At 32.3% G+C, this 23,236-nt stretch overlaps 1 protein-coding gene across 1 annotated transcript; it reads left to right on the top strand.

Annotated features, from left to right (window-relative positions):
- The first annotated feature begins 2,061 nt into the window (after positions 1–2,061).
- Positions 2,062–18,964, top strand: LOC139518705 (uncharacterized). Its single transcript, XM_071310175.1, has 12 exons — positions 2,062–2,151; positions 6,259–6,734; positions 7,447–7,702; positions 8,977–9,145; positions 9,664–10,010; positions 10,985–11,087; positions 12,797–12,909; positions 15,431–15,590; positions 16,313–16,500; positions 17,060–17,196; positions 17,522–17,585; positions 18,020–18,964. The coding sequence occupies exons 2-12, from the start codon at positions 6,280–6,282 to the stop codon at positions 18,146–18,148; spliced, it is 2,121 nt and encodes a 706-aa protein (XP_071166276.1). The 5' UTR covers positions 2,062–2,151; positions 6,259–6,279; the 3' UTR covers positions 18,149–18,964.
- The last annotated feature ends 4,272 nt before the right edge of the window (positions 18,965–23,236 follow it).

Raw genomic sequence — 23,236 nt, forward strand, 5'->3', positions numbered from 1 at the left:
CGGATTTTTCCACTTTTTACAAATAAATTGGCATTTGAGACGCTATTCATTGAAAAATTAGATTAGTTGCATGCTACTTAGTGCTTTTTCGTAATTGTGCTTTAACTTTGCAACACAGCTACATAGTTTTTAATAATTTGCGTAGTCAAAACGACTTCGTTTTCAAAGAAATGAAATGTCTTGCAAGTTTGTCCACTGGACGATTTTCATACGTTTTCAACGTTGTCTATTCGTATCATGAGAGGATGAAAAATCCTCTTTTTAAAATTTTAAAATTTGGGAAGCGTAAAACTTTTTTTATATTTCTCTGCAATAAGATTCATATTTTAGAACTTGAAAGTAAAAATGAAATAGGGCCTAAATCTTGCCATTGGCTATATACCTCTCCACATCATACAAAGCTTGTAAATATATGAGATGAATTATAATTAACCTTTTATTTCTGACAATCGTTTCATTTCTTAATCTAATTGTACCGCTATTAGTAAATTGAATTTTATAAGCAAGACCCGTTTAACTTGTAATTCCCGACAAACTTTTTATAGTAAAGCTAAATATATATCTTCCTCTTTTTCGGATCTAAATGGGGAAACATTGCATTTTATTACGTTTTATGTCAATTGGTCTCTGGTAAAGAGTTGTCTCATTGGCACTCATCATACCGTATATATCTTCTCAGGAATATGACAGTTGTTATCCATTCGTTTGATGTGTTTGGAATTTTGATTTTGCCTTTTGATTTTGGACTTTTCCCTGAATTTTCCTCGGAGTTCAGTGTTTTTGTGTTTTTACTTTTTTCATATAGATTTATGCATTACCAAATACGATATATTTTGTTGTTTTTTGCTTACGTTACTTTCAGTGGGAAATATTTCATGCATATTCAGTACAACTAATCATTTTAACGTCTCTATGGTTAAAGTATTTGAAATTTTAGCATCTTTCTTAAACTATCCTGTATTTCTACCAAACGTGGACAGAAGCTTGTTTATGATCATAAGATACTTTTTAGTAGTAACCAGAAGTAAATTTTAATTTGTAAAAAAAATCCTATATATCCGAATTTAACTTATAAATTTCTGCTGGTTAACATTACATTCACTCTGTTGTCAAAGTTTTTTTTTTAATAACTTTCTTAAAATATCTTGAATTCTACTATTAAACTTGGACAGAAGCTTCTTTATGACCAAAAGCTAGTATATCTAGAAGGAAATTTTGTAAAAAAAATATCTCCTGTATTTCCGAACATTATTTATAAATGGACTTAGTTTTTCTTCCAGTTAGCATTACACACATACAGTCTCCAGGTAAAAGTCTTAAATTATTTATTAGATTTATAAACCATCTTAGACAGAAGCTTCTTACAATCAAAAGATACGATCTAGAGGAAAATGTTTTATAAATATTTTCCCCATTTTTGTTGAGCCTACTGCTTACAGCAAAATTAGGCGGAACCCTTACGATTTTTTTTCTATTCCATCACACTTCAGGGTTATTGAATAAATGTAAGCTTTACGGGAACGGAATCAGCCACTTTTAAAAAGGGAAATTCCAACTCAGGATTGAAAAAAGGGGGGGGGGGGGGGTCCAACCATATGATTCAAACGCATAGATCGTCAAAGAAGGGGTTTTTCAACCCCAGAGCCCCTTTTCATAGATCGCCACTGCTTTACAAACCGTTTAGCCTCCATTATTTTATTTAAATAACTTAGGGTGAGGGTGTATGTAAACATAGACATATATAATGCAATTGTATTAGGATTTGATCGAAGTCGTCGAAGCAAAGCAGCCAGCTAGCTCACTTTTTTAAAGTAATATTATTGCAATCTTCATAGTTATTTCCTGATCAACACTTTATTTATAAATAGTTTTCAAGATTTGGGTTAAATGGCTGACCTTGTCATTTTCTGCTGGGACCATAATATAGGAACTTAATTATTGTACATTGAAGCACCCCCCCCCCCCCCCCCCCCCCCAAATTGAAATACAAAAAAAATTGTTTCCGAAACACATATCCTTGCGTGATTTTGTGTGTTAGTATAGAAACTTCCGGGTTTAATTATATCACATGCATGAAGCGTCATTGGATACAAACAAGGAAGTAATTTAAATCAATATGCGACTGATATAATTTACATAAAAAAACTAAATGTAAGTTAAATTAGCTTGTTGTTTGCCACATTTGATATTTTCAGTTTGTCGAAAGCTGTAACATTGAAAATTTGCAGAAATTTTGCCACTAAAAAGTGTATCCTAATTTCCAACACATATATATAGTGGGGCCCCATATAGTCATACGAACCCTTTCTGTGGCAGTTTGTTGCATTTTTTTCTATTATATTGTTAAGACACTGGCCTTTGTTAAGATTTTTTTTGGTTGTTGTTTGTTGCAGTAAAATGCTGCTTCATTGAAAAGCTGGTTCTCGACTTGACATAATTCAACCAGAACAGCTTGACAGAAATCAACAAAAACAGCAAGACAGAATTTAACAAAATCAAATTGATAGAATCAAACAACCAAAACAGCTTGACATAATTCAACTAAAGCAAAGACAGAATTAGACGAAACATTTTAAGAGAATCCAACCAAAACAGCTTGAAAAAAATCCAACCAAAACAGCTTGACAGTATCCCACCAAAACAGCTTGTCAAAATCCAACCAAAACAGCTTAACAGTATCCAACCAAAACAGCTTGACAGTATCCAACCAAAACAGCATGACAAAATCCAACCAAAACAGCTTGACAAAATCCAACAAAACAGCTTGAAAGAATTCAACCAGAACAGCTTGACAGAAATCAACAAAAACAGCTAGACAGAATTTAACATAATCAAATTGATAGAATCAAACAACCTAAACAGATTGATAGAATTAAACCAAAACAGCTTGACAGAATTCAAACAAAAACAGCTTGACAGAATCCAACAAAAACAACCAAAACAACTTGACAGAATTCAACCAAAACATCTTGACAGAAATCAACCAAAACAGCTTGACAGAATTCAACCAAAACAGATTGACAGAATCCATCAAAAACAGCTTAACAGAACTCAACCAAAACAGCTTGACAGTATCCAACAAAAAACCAGCTTGACAGAATTCAACCAAAACAGCTTGACAGAATTCAACCAAAACAGCTCGACAGAATTCAACCAAAACAGCTTGTCAGATTCAAACCAAAAACAGCTTGACTGAATTCAACCAAAACAGCTTGACAGTATTCAACCAATACAGCTTGACAGAATTCAACCTAAAATAGCTTGACAGAATCCAACCAAAACAGCTTGACAGAATTCAACCAAAGCTGCTTGACAGAATCCAACAAAAACAGCTTGACATAAGTTAACCAAAACAGCTTGGCATAATTCAACCAAAACAGTTTAACAGAATTCAACCAAAAACAGCTTGACATAATTTAACCAAAACAGCTTGACAGAATTTAACCAAAACAGCTTGACATAATTTAACTAAAGTAAAGACAGAATTAGACCAAAGCATTTTGAGATAATCCAACCAAAACAGCTTGCAAAAATCCAACCAAAGCAGTTTGACAGTATCCAACCAAAACAGCTTGACAAAATCCAACCAAAACAGCTTGACAGAATCCAGCAAAACAGCTTGAAAGAATTCAACCAAAACAATTTGACAGAATTCAACCAAGACAGCTTGACAGAGTCCAACCAAATCAGCATAATTCAACCGTTACAGCTCAAAATAAAACTGAACTTAAACAGCCTTGACATAATTTAACAAAAAACAGCTTGACAAAATCTAACCAAAACAGCTTGATATAATTCAACCAAAGTAAAGGCAGAATTAGACCAAAGCACTTTGAGAGAATCCAACCAAAACAGCTTGACATAATCAAACAACAACAGATTGACAGAATCTAACAAAACAGCTTGACAGACTGTTAAACATTTAAATAATATATGGTGGATTTTTAGTTATCATAATTGAAGTACCTCCCCTTCGGCTTGTTTTTTGAGGTACGCTCTACTCTGATCTTCAATGATTAGGATTGCCAGTTTCCCTGCCGAAGGTAAATAAATCTCTATTAGTGCCACCTAGCATCTATATATACTTGGTCACCACAATATATCCAAACTTGCTGATTATGGCGTTCAGAACTATCAATCAATCAAAAGGACAAAGTGGTCTACTACTACTAGGCACAGTATAATCTTCAACAATGAGCAAATCCATACTGTATAGAATTCTTTTAAAAGACCCTTAATGACAAAGTGTTAAATAATTCAAAAGAGAACACCAAAGGTCTGATTTATGCAAAAAACAAACTAGAGGCTCTCAAGAGCCTTTGTCGCTCACCTTGGTCTATGTGCATATTAACAATGGACACAGATGAATTCATGACAAAATGGTGTTTTGGTGATGGTGATTTGTTTGTAGATTTTTCTTTACTGAACATTCTTGTTGCTACAATTATCTCTATCTATAATGAACTTGGCCCAGTAATTACAGTTGAAAATATTTCTTAAAAATTTACAAAAATTAACAAAAATTTATGAAAATTGTTAACAATTGACTATAAAGGGCAATAACTCCTTAAGGGGTCAATTGACAATTTTGGTCATGTTCACTTATTTGTAGATCTTATTTAGCTGAACATTATTGCTGTTTACAGTTTATCTCTATCTATAATAATATTCAAGATAATAACCAAAATCTGCAAAATCTCCTTAAAATTACTAATTCGGGGGAGGCAACCCAACAACAGGTTGTCTGATTTGTCTGAAAATTTCAGGGCAGATAGATCTTGACCTGATAAACAATTTAACCCCCATGTCAGATTTCCTCTAAATGCTTTGGTTTCAGAGATATAAGCCAAAATCTACATTTCACCTCTATGTTCTATTTTTAGCCATGGCGACCATCTTGGTTGGTTGGCCAGGTCACACCACACATTTTTTTAACTAGATACCCAAATAATGATTGTGGCCAAGTTTGGTTAAATTTGGCCCAGTAGTTTCAGAGGAGAAGATTTTAGTAAAATATTACAAAAATTTACGAAAAATTGGTCAAAATTGACTATAAAGGGCAATAACTCCTTAAGGGGTCAACTGATAATTTTGTTCATGATGACTTATTTGTAGATCTTACTTTACTGAACATTATTGCTGTTTACAGTTTATCTCTTTCTATAATAATATTCAAGATAATAACCAAAATCTGCATAATTTCGTTCAAATTACTTATTTCGGGGCAGCAACCCAACAACTGGTTATCCGATTCATCTGAAAGCTATTACACAGATAGATTTTTACTTGAAGAACAATTTTAACCATGTCAGATTTGCTCTAAATGCTTTGGTTTCAGAGATATAAGCCAAAATCAACATTTCACCCCTATGTTCTATTTTTAGCCATGGTGGCCATCTTGGTCGGTTGGCCGGGTCACGCCACACATTTTTCAAACTAGATACCCCAAAGATGATTGTGGCCGAGTTTGGATTAATGTGGCCAAGTAGTTTCAGAGAAGAAGATTTTTGTAATAGATTACTAAGATTTATGAAAAATGGTTGAAAATTGACTATAAAGGGAAATAACTCCTAAAGGGGTCACTTGACCATTTCGGTCATGTTGACTTATTTGTAAATCTTACTTTGCTGAACATTATTGCTGTTTACAGTTTTTCTCTATCTATAATAATATTCAAGATAATAACCAAAAACAGCAAAATTTCCTTTAAATTACCAATTCAGGGGCAGCAACCCAACAACGGGTTGTCCGATTCGTCTGAAAATTTCAGGGCAGATAGATCTTGACCTAATAATCAATTTTACTCCATCAGATTTGCTCTAAATGTTTTGGTTTTTGAGTTATAAGCAAAAAACTGCATTTTACCCCTATGTTCTATTTTTAGCCATGGCAGCCATCTTGGTTGGTTGGCGGGGTCACGCCACACAGTTTTTAATCTAGATACCACAATGATGATTGTGGCTAAGTTTGGTTTAATTTGGCCTAGTAGTTTCAGAGGTGAAGATTTTTGTAAAAGTTAACGACGGACGACGACGGACGCCAGACGCCAAGTGATGGGAAAAACTCACTTAGCCTAATATAGGACAGGCATGCAAATAATCTGTCGGGTTGCAATTGAACATGCTTCTGGACAATCAACCCTCCCTTAATGTGGGACAGTGGTGTATTAGCACAATTTCTGATGGTGCTTATACCTTCTTCTCAAACAAATTTCCTTTGCACTTTTTTCATTGATTATGCTTTAATTTCCTTTTACAGATCATATGGACAATTTCCCATATGGGTGCTGCATGTAGCTCAGAGCCAGAGTATAAACATATTCCAGATTCAGCTGTAAAAGAAACTCTCCACCCATCAGATTTACATCAAAATCCTGCTATAGCAGTGCAAAAACCTCATGTAGAAAAGAAAGTAAAAGTTGGCCAAGATACAGAGATAGATACAGTACCAAAAATGTCTACTTTAAGTCCTGGTAAAGCTCCTCCTAAAAGGACAATTTCTGTCCTGAAACAAATGGGAGACGATGAGCGAATGAAGAGAAATCCTGAAATAAAACAGTTCTTGACAGATTTCATCAACGTTCGTGTTTACATAGAAAATCTTCTAAAAAAAGATGAGTGTGATGAGTATGAAGAATTACATAAGATGTTAACAGACAAAATCATTGAACCGTTTAATAAACAGACCAAGGACGAGGGAAGATTGTTGATGGGGGATAATCTAGCAAAAATAAGGTAAGATACATAAGATGTTAACGGACAAAATCATTGAACCATTCAATAAACAGACAGGATGAGGGACGATTATTGATTGGGGATCATATAGCTAAAATTAGGTAAGATACTTATTCTTCAGATATTGTTATGAATTATAGTAGACTCCAGCAAATCGGATACAAGTGTAAAAAGGGTAGATTACTGTGGATCCATTAATAATCATTGGATACCAATTTTCTTGAGTTTCGTGGGTACGAGAGAACCACGAATTTAGATGTTCAATGAATAATACATTTTCTAAAGGAATGAATGCAGACTTTGCCACAACCACTAAATTTAATATCCAAGAATATGCAAACCATGAAAATTGGTATCCACGAAAGTAAATGAATCCACAGTATATCCCTTTAGAAAAGCTACTGGAATTATTAAATATTTCAAGCACAAAAAATTATGCAAATTCCATAATTAAAAATAATTCCAAGTTAAAATAATATTCAGTGATGCAAACTTTGGCCAAAAAACAAAATCAAATATCCAGGAATTTGTTTCCTCAATCCATGAAAATTGGTACCCAAGAAAATAAAAAGAATTCACAAAATTACAAAAATTTCACTCTCAGTTTAAATCAACTCTCATAATCTTTAATTTCCTTTTCAGGTTTCTCCTCTACTCTTTTTCACTATATTTGATACCTCATTTATTTGATATAAGTGTCATTTCTTTCTAGTTTTGTGAAGCCATTAGTAGAATTATATGATAGAATACTAGAGGAGCATGAGATACATGAAGGTATATCTCCAAGCCTGGATGATGATGATAGTGAACAACCATATTATATAGCTATCGTAGATATCAGATCAATACTCTGGAACTTCTCAGATACCAGTAAAGACTTTGGAATGTCTATTGCTCAAGATACAGATTTCTTTCAATCTATAGTCAAAGATTTGCAAATTACTTATAAAGAAGGACTGGAAAATTTAGTAAGTTTTTATGCCCCACCTACGATAGTAGGGGGGCATTATGTTTTCTGGTCTGTGCGTCCGTTCCTCCGTCTGTTCGTTCATCTGTTCGTTCGTCCGTTCGTCCGTCTGTCCCGCTTCAGGTTAAAGTTTTTGGTCAAGGTAGTTTTTGATGAAGCTGAAGTCCAATCAACTTGAAACTTAGTACACATGTTCCTTATGATATGATCTTTCTAATTTTACAGCCAAGTTAAATTTTTTACCCCAATTTCACAGTCCACTGAACATAGAAAATTAAAGTGTGAGTTTCAGGTTAAAGTTTTTGGTCAAGGTAGTTTTTGATGAAGCTGAAGTCCAATCAACTTGAAACTTAGTACACATGTTCCTTATGATATGATCTTTTTAATTTTACAGCCAAGTTAAATTTTTGACCCCAATTTCACAGACCACTGAAAATAGAAAATTAAAGTGTGAGTTTCAGGTTAAAGTTTGGTCAAGGTAGTTTTTGATGAAGTTGTAGTCCAATCAACTTGAAACTTAGTACACATGTTCCCTATGGTGTGATCTTTCTAAGTTAATGCCAAATTAGATTTTTTACCCAATTTCACGGTCTATTGAACATGTAAAATAAAAGTGCAAGTGGGGCATCCGTGTACTTTGGACACATTCTTGTTTGAATTTTTTTTTTAACACAACCACCAGGATAAGTGCCTGTTTTTCAGCTTCTTTTGTTAAGTACTCTACCATACTGAATATGCATAGATATAAATTATTGTGGATTAAATTATTTTCCAAAAACGTCAATTTTCAGATGTTTTTTTTTGTCAAAAACGAAAGTGGCCACATCTGTGTTCATCCTCAACCTTTATATATATTATGTATTATCATCAAATACAACTTACATTTCAATATTATGAATGAACACTAATGCGGCCTCTTTCATTTAAGAAGGAAACCGTCTAAAAATTTACCTAAAATGCTAAAATTGTGAAGATTTCAGTAATTTAGCATGACTTAATGGTGCTAGTACCCTATATATGTGCATTGTATTGTCATAAACAGCCCATATTTATGTAGCAAAGCATTCTTATTTCCAGTAAATAGCTAAAAGATTATATTTTCACAATTTTGTAAAACTGCTATATTTTGGGGCCAAAAAGGGGTCTTACTGAACCTCCTTTGTGGACAAAATGATAAGGTGTACAATTTTTGGATATATTTTCTAATATCTTTTTTTTCTAAAGTATTGTAAATGCAAATCAGTGGTTTATAATCCATGGCACTTTTTATTTTAGACAGCAGCTGAATTTTCATTCAATTCAGCTGTTGCCATAACAACAAACTGTGGACGAGCTGGAGTACAAAAGTCATCTTTCAATGTAGAGGTCAAAAAGGGCAACCCCGATCCAGTTTTTGTCCACATGGTGGATGTTCTTACTCCTTTCCTAAAGTCAAAAGAACAATGTATGTATCAATAACAAGGAAGTGTGCCTTATACCCTTACCTATTTTACACACTTCTTTCATTCAGTGTTAATATTAGCAAATACTTACATAACTTAGTCCACATTGTTTTGGTCATATCATAAGCAGAGTTTCTTTTATATAGACATTGTCATATGGATTTTTACTGAGGATAATATTGCAATAAACACTTTGTGGATGCAGACAACAATTGTGCTGAGTCAGGACTTTTTTGTGAAAATACTGTTATGGGCTAACAACAGCTGTACTGACTTTCAGGCATCGGAACTCGTTACCTGAAATGTTTAATTCAACTCTTATGTCAAAATAAAAATTGTAATGATTAAAGAGTATTTTTACCAGATATCATATTAATCATTCATTATAGTTTATTTTGTACCTTATGAAGAAGCTTGTGCTGATGATATTTTATGGACCATTTCATATGTTAATATTTTAAGGGATCCATACATTATTTTTTTTTAATGTATTTTACTGATTATATTTATTTATTTCTAGTTGTGAAATTAACCACCTTGTTGGCACTGTCTTACATGGTGAATGAAGATCAGAATAGGTTTTTAACTGCAGACCTGTCATTGTTTGATTTCCTACTAGAGATGATCAAACTAGCCATGAAAGATAAGGACAGACGTTACTCTGGTTTCAGTGTTCATGAACTTATTGAAGGACTTGCTGGTCTAGCCAAAAATGATGAGAACAAATTAAAGATAATGGAAAAGAAAGATACTTATCCACTTCTGAAGAAATCCATTATGCAGAATAAAGCTGAACAAGAACAGTTAGCTGCAGTCAGGGCTGTATGGGAGTTGTCCTTCGTTGAAAAGAACAAAAAGATTTTAGCTGTAAGTATTTGAATCTGACTTATTTGTGGATATATGTTTTTTTTTTTTAAGATTCTGAATGGTTGATTGTTCAGAATCAGACATGTCATTTGTCAATATGCAGTTGCGGATCCAGGCAAGGTTTTATTTTACTTGCATGTGATGGAACCTTCCCTTTTCAAAAATTGTATGGATCTGCGCCTGAAACTGATAACATTTATTTAAACATTTTAAATTAAATTGACATGCAAGGGAAAATAACTTTTTATGAGGTATTAATTTTATCCAAAATTTTTTGTATAAACAAATAAAGTTAAGAGAAATTTTATTTTTGACTGGTTGAATTCAGCAAGAATACACAGTTGATTTGTATCCATTAAGCAGTTCATGTTTTGGGCAGGCATTTATCTTTGACCAAGTATGCTTATAAGTACATTGTATTAATTCTGTTTCCCTGCTGTTACAATTAAAACTCTGAGAAATTGTTTCATTCTCAAAGATAATGCGATTCAACAATATTTTTATGATAATAATAATAAATAATAATTTATTTTATTAAAGTGTCACATACTTGTCTACAGATTTTTTATACAGATTATATAATATACATTGCACAATAATAAAATAAGACAAATACCCAGCCTAGAAAGGCTTATGAGACACTATATATACAAATATATATCTATTTAACAAATGCAAATTGAAAAAAACATAATAAAATGTTAAAAATGTTTAAAATTGTCCGGATATTTCACATCATAAAAAAAAAAAAAAAATTAAAATAAGTAATTAAAAAAAACCCAAAAAAAACCCCCATGTCTTTTAAAAATAGAAATGACAAAATTAAGGTATGACGTAAAAAAATAAATGGTATGTGATAAAAAGAATATTTTAAAGAGGTTATATAAACAGATTGCAGAAAATAAAATGAAGTTATCTTGTATGATTATGATTGCAGTTTTACATGTTTATGATTTTTATTTTTTTGAATTCAGAAAGATAAAGAACTGATGTCAAGGTTAGAGAGTTTGCAAAAGCATGACAATCAAGATATAGCTAATTCAGCAGGAAGAGCATTGTTTGTCATCAATCCTGACAGTGAGTTATCTTTCTGCTGTTTAATCATTAGTGAACTCAATGAAACACTCAAATATACTCAATAAAAAAACATAATTTCTATGGTATGATTGCTGATGGGACATATATTCACCAAAGGATAGATGTAAGCAATGATAGGTCACCATACAACTTTCATCAAAGACCAAGACCCTTACAGCTGTAAAGTTAGTCACCACATAGCAAAATGTGAAATAATTTATAAAAAAACCAAAATACAACAGCAACCTAATTTATGACAGAAAATGTTGGAAATAAAAAAATCAGACAACAACTAATGGCACCCTCTGAATTACAGGCTTCTAACATAAAGAATGAATTGTCTCCCATTGTTTGTCATGAATTACAGGCTTCTAACTCGGGACAGACACATAAAGAATGAATTGTCTCCCATTGTTTGTCATGAATTACAGGCTTCTAACTCGGGACAGACACATAAAGAATGAATTGTCTCCCATTGTTTGTCATGAATTACAGGCTTCTAACTCGGGACAGACACATAAAGAATGAATTGTCTCCCATTGTTTGTCATGAATTACAGGCTTCTAACTCGGGACAGACACATAAAGAATGAATTGTCTCCCATTGTTTGTCATGAATTACAGGCTTCTAACTCAGGACAGACACATAAAGAATGAATTGTCTCCCATTGTTTGTCATGAATTACAGGCTTCTAACTCGGGACAGACACATAAAGAATGAGTTGTCTCCCATTGTTTGTCATTAGTATTCTAAAACTGTATTATACCATGGTGAATACATATCTAGCTTTACTAATTTTTACAATTACTGTTTATTCAAGGGGTATAATGAATAGAAGAAATATATAATTATTGATAGAAAAGCATTTCTTGCATCAGTAAAAGCTGTTATTTTAAAATTACTAACAGATAATGTAAATCTAGCAGCCAGTACTTTGGTACAAGTATTTATTCATATTATGCTTATACTTAATATATTGTTCTGAAACTTCAATTTCGTTATGGATTTTATTTTCTGATTATTTTAGAAGTCCTTTTAGTTTTTTGTATTTAGAATAATACATCTATAGTCGCCGTCAGCTGAAATTCGTAGCGGTTATCGGTAAAAATAATCTAAACTATCAATCGTGTTCACTCAAGATATAGTTTTTCACATTCCATTCATAAATCGCAAAAAGAAAAACCACTACTGACCTACCTTTTAAGTGATCGCACTGTAATAATCCTGACCTTCACTTTTTCATAGACGATTTTGAATGGTAGAATCAGCCATTGTTTTTACCGGAAGTGTTTCCGTGGAGTTCAATTTCATAAAATTTGCATAAAGCGCGGGAAACCTTATCACGTCAATGAAAGGAACATTTCAGGAAACTGCGTACAGTGACGAATGTCATATGTAAACAAATGATCCTCATTGAAACGAAGATGGCGGAATTACAATGGAAAATATTCTGGAAAAAGTGAAGGTCAGGATTATTACAGTGTGATCACTTAAAAGGTAGGTCAGTAGTGGTTTTTCTTTTTGCGATTTATGAATGGAATGTGAAAAACTATATCTCGAGTGAACGCGATTGATAGTTTAGATTATTTTTACCGAAAACCGCTACGAATTTCAGCTGACGGCGACTATAGGTAAAATGTCTTCTTCAGTGAATATAGACTGCTGATGTTGTGTTCATCTGTTGTAATAATGTTTTTTTAAATTATTAGATGAGAAAAATCTGATGAAATCAGTAGCTGATTCTCACTCTAAACTGGAGCACCCTGAACAAGAACATATAATGATAAGTTACCAGTGGAGTAACCAGAAAACTATACTTCAGGTAAGTTATCTCCCTTTATCCTGAACAAGAATATATCATGATAAGTTACCAGTGGAGTAACCAGAAAACTATACTACAGGTCAGTTATCTCCCTTTACCCTGAACAAGAACATATCATGATAAGTTACCAGTGGAGTAACCAGAAAACTATACTACAGGTCAGTTATCTCCCCTTACCCTGAACAAGAACATATCATGATAAGTTACCAGTGGAGTAACCAGAAAACTATACTACAGATCAGTTATCTCCCCTTACCCTGAACAAGAACATATCATGATAAGTTACCAGTGGAGTAACCAGAAAACTATACTACAGGTCAGTTATCTCCCCTTACCCTGAACAACAACATATCATGATAAGTTACCAGTGGAGTAACCAGAAAACTATACTTCAGGTCAGTTATCTCCCCTTACCCTGAACAAGAACATTTCATGATAAGTTACCAGTGGAGTAACCAGAAAACTATACTTCAGGTCAGTTATCTCCCCTTACCCTGAACAACAACATATCATGATAAGTTACCAGTGGAGTAACCAGAAAACTATACTACAGGTCAGTTATCTCCCTTTACCCTGAACAAGAACATTTCATGATAAGTTACCAGTGGAGTAACCAGAAAACTATACTACAGGTCAGTTATCTCCCTTTACCCTGAACAAGAACATATCATGATAAGTTACCAGTGGAGTAACCAGAAAACTATACTACAGGTCAGTTATCTCCCCTTACCCTGAACAAGAACATATCATGATAAGTTACCAGTGGAGTAACCAGAAAACTATACTACAGGTCAGTTATCTCCCCTTACCCTGAACAACAACATATCATGATAAGTTACCAGTGGAGTAACCAGAAAGCTATACTTCAGGTCAGTTATCTCCCCTTACCCTGAACAAGAACATATCATGATAAGTTACCAGTGGAGTAACCAGAAAACTATACTTCAGGTCAGTTATCTCCCCTTACCCTGAACAAGAACATATCATGATAAGTTACCAGTGGAGTAACCAAAAAACTATACTACAGGTCAGTTATCTCCCCTTACCCTGAACAAGAACATATCATGATAAGTTACCAATGGAGTAACCAGAAAACTATACTACAGGTCAGTTATCTCTCCTTACCCTGAACAAGAACATATCATGATAAGTTACCAGTGGAGTAACCAGAAAACTATACTTCAGGTCAGTTATCTCCCCTTACCCTGAACAAGAACATATCATGATAAGTTACCAATGGAGTAACCAGAAAACTATACTACAGGTCAGTTATCTCTCCTTACCCTGAACAAGAACATATCATGATAAGTTACCAGTGGAGTAACCAGAAAACTATACTTCAGGTAAGTTATCTCCCTTTATCCTGAACAAGAATATATCATGATAAGTTACCAGTGGAGTAACCAGAAAACTATACTACAGGTCAGTTATCTCCCTTTACCCTGAACAAGAACATATCATGATAAGTTACCAGTGGAGTAACCAGAAAACTATACTACAGGTCAGTTATCTCCCCTTACCCTGAACAAGAACATATGATAAGTTACCAGTGGAGTAACCAGAAAACTATACTACAGATCAGTTATCTCCCCTTACCCTGAACAAGAACATATCATGATAAGTTACCAGTGGAGTAACCAGAAAACTATACTACAGGTCAGTTATCTCCCCTTACCCTGAACAAGAACATTTCATGATAAGTTACCAGTGGAGTAACCAGAAAACTATACTTCAGGTCAGTTATCTCCCCTTACCCTGAACAACAACATATCATGATAAGTTACCAGTGGAGTAACCAGAAAACTATACTACAGGTCAGTTATCTCCCTTTACCCTGAACAAGAACATTTCATGATAAGTTACCAGTGGAGTAACCAGAAAACTATACTACAGGTCAGTTATCTCCCTTTACCCTGAACAAGAACATATCATGATAAGTTACCAGTGGAGTAACCAGAAAACTATACTACAGGTCAGTTATCTCCCCTTACCCTGAACAAGAACATATCATGATAAGTTACCAGTGGAGTAACCAGAAAACTATACTACAGGTCAGTTATCTCCGATTACCCTGAACAACAACATATCATGATAAGTTACCAGTGGAGTAACCAGAAAGCTATACTTCAGGTCAGTTATCTCCCCTTACCCTGAACAAGAACATATCATGATAAGTTACCAGTGGAGTAACCAGAAAACTATACTTCAGGTCAGTTATCTCCCCTTACCCTGAACAAGAACATATCATGATAAGTTACCAGTGGAGTAACCAAAAAACTATACTTCAGGTCAGTAATCTCCCCTTACCCTGAACAAGAACATATCATGATAAGTTACCAATGGAGTAACCAGAAAACTATACTACAGGTCAGTTATCTCTCCTTACCCTGAACAAGAACATATCATGATAAGTTACCAGTGGAGTAACCAGAAAACTATACTTCAGGTCAGTTATCTCCCCTTACCCTGAACAAGAACATGATAAGTAACCAATGGAATAATACATGACATTGTTTTACAGATAAAGGATAAGTTGAGACAAAACAATTTCCCAGTATGGATAGATGTAGATTTTATGGAAGGATCTATGCTTCAGATGATGGCTTCAGCTATAGAAAAGGCATCAGTGGTGTTAATTTGTTACTCAGAAAAATACAAGGACAGTAAAAACTGCAGAACAGGTTTGATAGAAAAATTTCTGTTATTTGATAAACAAAATAGTAGTGAAACAATTTTAATCTTCAAATAAAGGGTAGTAATAATTTTCTAACACATGACTAAATAACTCAATTTCAACCAATAAAAATCTTGCAAAACAAAAATAAAGAACACAAAAGGCTGCATTAGATGGCTTAAAAAATTGACTTTGACTTTTGAGTCCTATAAAGTGTGAACATTTTTACATACCTTTGGTTGAAGACCCATGTATGAACCCTTAAAAAAGACTTGTCAACCACTGTTTTGCCTTTTCATTTAAAAGTTTGATTGCAATATTCAGGGTTATTAAGAAAATAATTTACCTCAGAGAGCTGAAGATTATATATTTTTTAATCATATTATTTTATGTTTCCGAAAATAAAGTAATTTGGTTTAACAAAAATTTACAAATTAGCATACCTATTTAACATTTAAAGTAGCATGCCATATCAAATGTAAAGTAGCATACCTATTTAACATTTAAAGTAGCATGCCATATCAAATGTAAAGTAGCATTCCTATTTAACATTTAAAGTAGCATAATGAAATTTAGAATGGAAATGGGGAATGTCAAAAAGATATAAAACATGTTTTAAATGTAGCAGTGTATATTTAACCAGTAAAGTATTGTGTTAATTTTTCATGAAAAGATGTATGTAATTTAGCTTGTCAATTTAACATGTGAAATATTTTTTTTATTTTGTAGAGGCAGAGTATGCTTTTGCTAGAGACAAAATGATTATTCCTGTACTATTACAAAACCGATACAGACCTGATGGCTGGCTTGGTATTCTGATTGGATCTAAGAAGTTCTATGATTTTAGTGGAAAATATGATTTTGAAAAAAAGTTTCTGGAATTGAGAGGTGAATTAGAAGGACAGTTGTTACAAAAGGTATAATTTATATCATGTAATTGTGTCTATTTTATGTTTAAAATTAAAAAGATGGGGGTAATTGAGATCATATCTATAAATAAACACAAAACAGATACAAGGGAGACATTCAAAAATAAAATATCTTAAACCATGAAAATGTCATTGTTTAAAAGGAGCAGTTGGGACAGTATCAAATTTATCAACTACAACCAAGCAGCATAAAATTACAATCCAACTACTGTAAAATATAGGATTCAGAAGGATACTGATATGCTGGTTTGTTGTTTTCTTTAGACTGTTGAATTTATTCATGATTATATTTGATAATTCTATTTCTTTAAGGATTTTAGACCCTCTGTTTTAAAATTACAAGCTTTTTAAATGACTGTATTAAAATTATGAACAGAAAAGTAGGGGTTAAGCTGAAACAATTTGTATTGGAACTACATGGATAAAAATAGAGTATTCTGAGTTATAAACAAAACAGTCAAACACAAGAGTAGTAAACGTACTTAAATCAGCTTATCTGTTGTAAAAAATGTAGTCAGCATTTTGTTTATAACATTTATAATTACAGAAAAGACAGCCTGCAGCAATGAAGGATTTAGTGAATCAAGTTGTTACTGTGTACGAGGATGTGGAGAAAGAAATAGGTGTATTGAGTTGGACAAAACAGGACTTACAGAACTGGTTAAAACAAAATCAATTAGAATCGTAAGTTACCTATGCAAATCTATTTGGATGGAGAGTTGTCTCATTGGAACTCATACAACATCCTCTTATTTACATTGATCCAAATAAATATTTTTTAGAAGTGCAGGTTTTCTTTGAATTTGTTAAAAGTTAGAATAATAGGAATTTTATGTTCTTTTCAAATTTTGATAATTGAACACATTTTGGATTACCCAATAAACTTCATAAATTTTAAATGCATTATCATCAAGTCAAAGTTATTTATTTTAAAAATCACACACCATAGCATTATCATAATAACAATTGGCTACAAGTACTAATTTTTGTCATATATTTTTTTTCTTAGGTTTTCTGGCCTTCATTCACTGACGGGTGAACAAATTGGATTCTTGTACAAATTATTTAGAAGGGTAAGCTTTATTAAAAACAAAATCTAATGATAAATGCATGCAATAATTTCTGAATTTACAGCAGATAAGAACTAATTATAGCCTCTTAACAAAACAGTAACATTAAAAACAACAGGTTAGTCAAAAGTGTGTATTTTCCAAATATAATTTTTACTGTAATATTTACCTTTCTATCATTGTTGTCACTTTGTATGAACTATAATTTTTGATTCACTTATTAATCACAAGTTTCTGAGGGAAAGGGAATTGTTACCCAGTCACACTTCTCTTTTGTCTGAAATATTTGCCACTGGACATTAAGCAAACAACAATAAAACATTTCATGTTTTATTTTTATCACTTAGTAATATGAAAATGAAAGATAAACTTGTTATCCATTCTTTGCTACAATACTTATGAATTTACAGTGAAAACTTAATGTTTTATTTATACAGGCTCCAGATTTCTTCTACAAATGTTTGGAAGAAAAACTTGGATTGAAGTCTTTAGAAGATCTGATGAAATTTGACAAAGCTTTAGAAAAACTTAGCAGAGACCATCCAGAAATTAACAAGCTTCTTTAATGATAAATCTGTTCATTATGGTACCATGAAATGATGAAATGAAGTTAATAAGATTCAACATCTACTGTGTCATTCTGAATGTGATATGAGCACTCACTAAAGGAGGACAGAGTTAGGGTTTTAAGCCAGGTTTATCTTCAGTTATTGGCTAATCCATGACAATGTATAACTACACATACACAAGTTGCCATTGATTTAAGTTTTGTCTTTCTTGATGGTATTGTCTTTCCCTATTGGTGTTATCAATTTGTATAGACATTAATATTATAGTTTTTATGTATTACGCAAGTCAATGTTTTACTAGACACAGGCTGTTGACTAGCCTCAATCAATCAAAATTAATTAGATGTGTAAGAATTTTTTGAAATGCACTGAATTAAAGTAATTCTCATCATATGTACACACAGGTTTAAAATATTTAGTATCGACATACAAAGTAACCAAATAATTGCTATCATTTCTTGTCTGGAAAAAAAAAACCTATGAAAAAGATCAAAGAAAATTAAATTCTGGTTCATTTCAATATTTTTCCCTTCTTTGTCTCATAATATACTGGTTTAATGTTAATATCAATTAGGTAAATAATAATAATCTAGATATGAAAGGTAACTAAAAACCCTGAAAAATCATGATACATAACAAAACTAAATCTAGTATGTAGAAATATACACCTCTAGTATTTATTCAGGCATTGCCCTCCCCATCTAGAAGCTATTGTTAATGTTTTTGTAAATGCATGACTACGCATAATGTTCTTCAAGTGTAAAAAAAAATACAATTTTAGTTCCTAAACTACACAACGAAATACAAAATAAATTGTAAATATGATAAAAAAATGTTGTCTATGAAAATAGTGCAAAAAGTACTAGATTCTGGAGTTTACTGCAGAATTGACACATGAAAAATAATGCCAAATAGAATAATTGGTATAAAACATTTGCAAAGACTTGCAGTACAATATTATATTTGTAGGTAAAATCTGCCAAATACATGTACAACATTTAAATAGGAGTGCTTTATTTTTTTAGAGGTAATATTTATATTCTTGTACATTAAATGTAACATCTTTGTAAATTGGTGAAACATATGTTTAAGATATAAAAGCAGCTTAATCCAGAATATCAAAGTATATGGATTATTTTAGCAGCTAACTTTTGACAATTGCTGTTTTGCTGTATGTCATAATGATTTGAATTAAGACTGTGATAAATCTCCGTCCAAGTATATATATGGCCAGTTTTTTAAACATTTATTTACATATTATAGAATTGTACACTTTTCATGTCTTGAACCATTTTATTGGTTGATTAATGTAAATTTCTCATGTAAAGAATGGGAGATAACTCTAGTTATTTTATTTTATTTTTATCTATTGCTGGTAGCTTAGACCTTTTTTCTTGATTGAATTTGTCTTCTTGCTTTCTGTTAGTAGAGAGCATAAGACCAGATTTTGAAGAATAAATTGTATACCCTAAGATGTTGATTTCAACAGTTTTTCTATAACTGAGGTAGATTACAAAAAAGTCTTTCATGTTAAATGTCCTGTGATCTTTTAATATACAATGTCATGTATATTGTATAACAACTTCTGTTATAACAAGAATAAATATCTTTTCTGTGCCTTAATTTTAATGAAGTTATTAATAAATTCTTAATTTAATAGATATTTGTGCAAAAATTAAAAAAAAACAAAAAATTGTGTAAATAAATTAATTTTGTAAAAAATGATGTTCATGCCAACAGTGCTGATACCACTGTACCAGTGAATACAGTTGTTTTAAATATCTAAGTTTTTTTCATTTCTTGTATCATACATGTACTTTTGAACTTTAATAAAGTTGCCTACTACATGTTTATTCCAATTAAATAATGTTTAGGACTGGACAATAATGGTGATTGGCCCCGTCTTCACTAGTCAAGGGTTACGATCCACTCCCGTTTTCTCGTAAAGAGAATGGGAGTGGATCGTAACCCTTGACTAGCAAAGATGGATTGGCCCTAGACAATGTAGAAAAATGTATTTCTCTTCAAAGAAATTAGTTCATATCATTTGATAAATTTGGAAAGAGGAAATAAGGATAATAAATAAATCAGTATTAACTACAAGCATGATTGGTAAGGTATTCAATAATGATAATCAAAAGTTTTGTTGGATTTGTTTTTCATGTTTTGCATAATAAGTATTTTTTGGGGGTTAGTATAGAGTAATGTGTGTTTTGTCTTTTTTACATTTTTAAGTAGAGTTATATATACATAGAATTATAATTGTTATTTGACCGCTTGTGACTGTTACATTGTGCCTTAACTTTGTTAATGATTTATTTTATGTTTTATAGATATATATTGTTTCCATTTTTTAGACAAATATATATTTACTATAAAATAAAGAGTTTCATTTAGTTCTTCTGAAGTCAGACATTTGTCTACATCATGCAGATATTGATCCGGCTTGTTGATACATTGGTTTATGATTTACAGACCAAGTTACCCATCCCTTTTTTCCAGTTGACCAACATTTGTCATTTGAACAGAAAATTTCTGAATTGTACTTGTAACTTTTTTTGGAGTGCAGCTGTTAAATTAGTTCGTAGGTGTATTATGATGACCTGCAGATCAAAGATTGTAGACAAATATAAGTGCAAAATAATGACTTCAGTTGCATTCATTCTTGTTGACCAAATTTTGCCAGACTTTCAGCCAATGTATTTAGAAAAAAAAAATGAAATTGTACTTATTGACCCATTGGTGGCCTTCGGCTGTTGTTTACTCTATGGTCGGGTTGTTGTCCCTTTGACACATTCCCTATTTCCTTTCTCAATTTTATTATCCAGGTAACTGATTTTTTTTTTATTCCAAAGCCTGGTGATATGGTTCTGATTTTTTTATTTATTAGTGTGATGAATAACAGGTCAATTTTGTATTTTGTACTCTCATCTGCCTTTTCCTGATAACACCAAACTGAATAAATAAATTGATAAAGTGTGGCACTCATATTCGCCGTGGACACAATTTCTACGTTTTATGATTTTGAGGTGTAAAAACTTCAAAGGATGGTTGAAATGGAAGAAATATGCCGTTTAATTATATTTTTATAACAAATAGGATTATTTTTGAAAATGGGACTAAATTTCAGCACTTACGGCAAAGGACCAAAAAATGGACAACGATTTTGAGCCAATTTCCTGAATGAAAAAAACGATTTCAAAGAAGCATTCTTTAGTAATTCTTTGACAGATTGCCCTAAATTTCAGTTTTTTACACCTTTCAAATGTCTGCTATTCGTCTATAATGAAATTTATTTGATAAATATTGTTTAAAGCTGCAGTTATTTGGTTTTAAATAGATATGTAAAAATGGCGAATATGTGTCCCTCGTTGACAAAAAAATAGGAAATTTTAAACACCCTTTAATCCAACTTTTCAGATGATTTTACTCAAAAGAAACACGTTTTCAAGCTAAGAATATTTTGCATTTGAAGTTATCTTCATATAGAAATATCAGTATACTTAAAAAAAATAAAGACCTGAACATAAACTGAAGAAAACATGGAAAGATATGGCGAAAATGATCACCATTAACCTAACAGGTATGTAAATGATCTCATTGATTTTTATAAAGTTTTGTTAACAACAATGAAATGCCTATGGTATCCAGGAAACAGACTTGATAATTATCAAAATTGAACATTGACCAATGAACCATGGAATGAGGTCAAGGTCAGATTAACCCTGCCAAACAGACACATGTCACCATGCAACCACTCTATACACCAAATATAGTTGACCTATAGCTTATAGTATCTGACAAATAGACCTTATAAAAAAATATCATTGACCAATAAACAATAAAAACGAGGTCACAGTCAAATGAAACCTACTAGTTCGACATGAACACATTAATTTGGTACATCAAATATAGTTGACCTATTGCTTATAGTATCTGAGATATGTACTTAACCATGTTAACTTAACCTTAATCACTGTTCCATGAAATGAAGTTAAAGTCAGGTGAACACAGTATGACAGACAATTAGACCTTCCACGGAACCCATATACCAAATATAGTTATCCTATTACTTGTGTTAACAGAAAAAGAGAAATTGACAGGACAAAAAAACTTTTCAAGCTGTCACTGAACTATGAAAATGAGAACAATGGACACATGCCAGACCATATAAACATAAGGCATCTGTATACAATGTATGAAGCATTACACATGCCAGACCATATAGACACATAAGGCATCTGTATACAATGTATCAAGCATTCAGGTCTTCTTCCTTCTGAAACATAAAGTATCACATAAAGTTGAAATTACCAATGAATGGTTTCAAGTTTTAGATGAACTCCGCTATTACAGAAATGTACTTGTTGCAATCATTCCATACACCAAATATTGTTGACCTGTTGCTTAGTGTATTCTAGAAAAAGCTCTCACCACAAAAACTTAATATTTACCAATGAACCATGAAAGTGAGGTCATAATCAAAAGAACCCTGAAAAACAGGTGTTTTCCCGTTTGAATGGTTTTACACTAGTAATTTTGGGGCCCTTTATAGCTGGTTGTTCGGTGTGAGCCAAGGCTCTGTGTTGGAGGACGTACATTGACCTATAATGGTTTACTTTTTTAAATTGTTATTTGGATGGAGAGTTGTCTAATTGGCACTCTTCCTATATCTATTAACACTAACAATCACTAAATTCACAGAATATGGTTAACCCCTTGCTCATGGTTTATGAACCTTACAATGAAAACTTAACATTCACCAATTAACCATGTAAATGAGACCAAAGTTGGATGAACCCTGCCACACTAGCATTTGAAACTCACAATTATCCCATACAACTAATAGAGTTGACCGATTGCTCATAGATTCATAGATATGGATTTTACTCCAGAAAACATAACATTGATCAAGGAGCTATAAACAGTAAAATCTGCCAGATTGACATAAAGCTATTGCAAGGCTCTCATATCTACAAGCACTAAAAATTCTACCACTTACAACTCTGTTTTTCTTTAGACTTTACTGTTGCGATTCAGATTTTGTGAGTAAGTGCTTGTTATAAAACCTGTGTTTTTGTATTG

The sequence above is a fragment of the Mytilus edulis genome, chromosome 4, assembly GCF_963676685.1.
Source record: "Mytilus edulis chromosome 4, xbMytEdul2.2, whole genome shotgun sequence".
Taxonomy (NCBI): Eukaryota; Metazoa; Mollusca; class Bivalvia; order Mytilida; family Mytilidae; genus Mytilus; species Mytilus edulis.

Bases quoted from the DNA above. Each gene is read 5' to 3' on its own strand.
- LOC139518705 (XM_071310175.1), top strand. From the start codon at position 6,280: ATGGGTGCTGCATGTAGCTCAGAGCCAGAGTATAAACATATTCCAGAT. The intron at 17,197-17,521 runs GTAAGTTACCTA...TTTTTTTCTTAG, and splicing joins AAACAAAATCAATTAGAATC to GTTTTCTGGCCTTCATTCAC. The intron at 17,586-18,019 runs GTAAGCTTTATT...TTATTTATACAG, and splicing joins TGTACAAATTATTTAGAAGG to GCTCCAGATTTCTTCTACAA.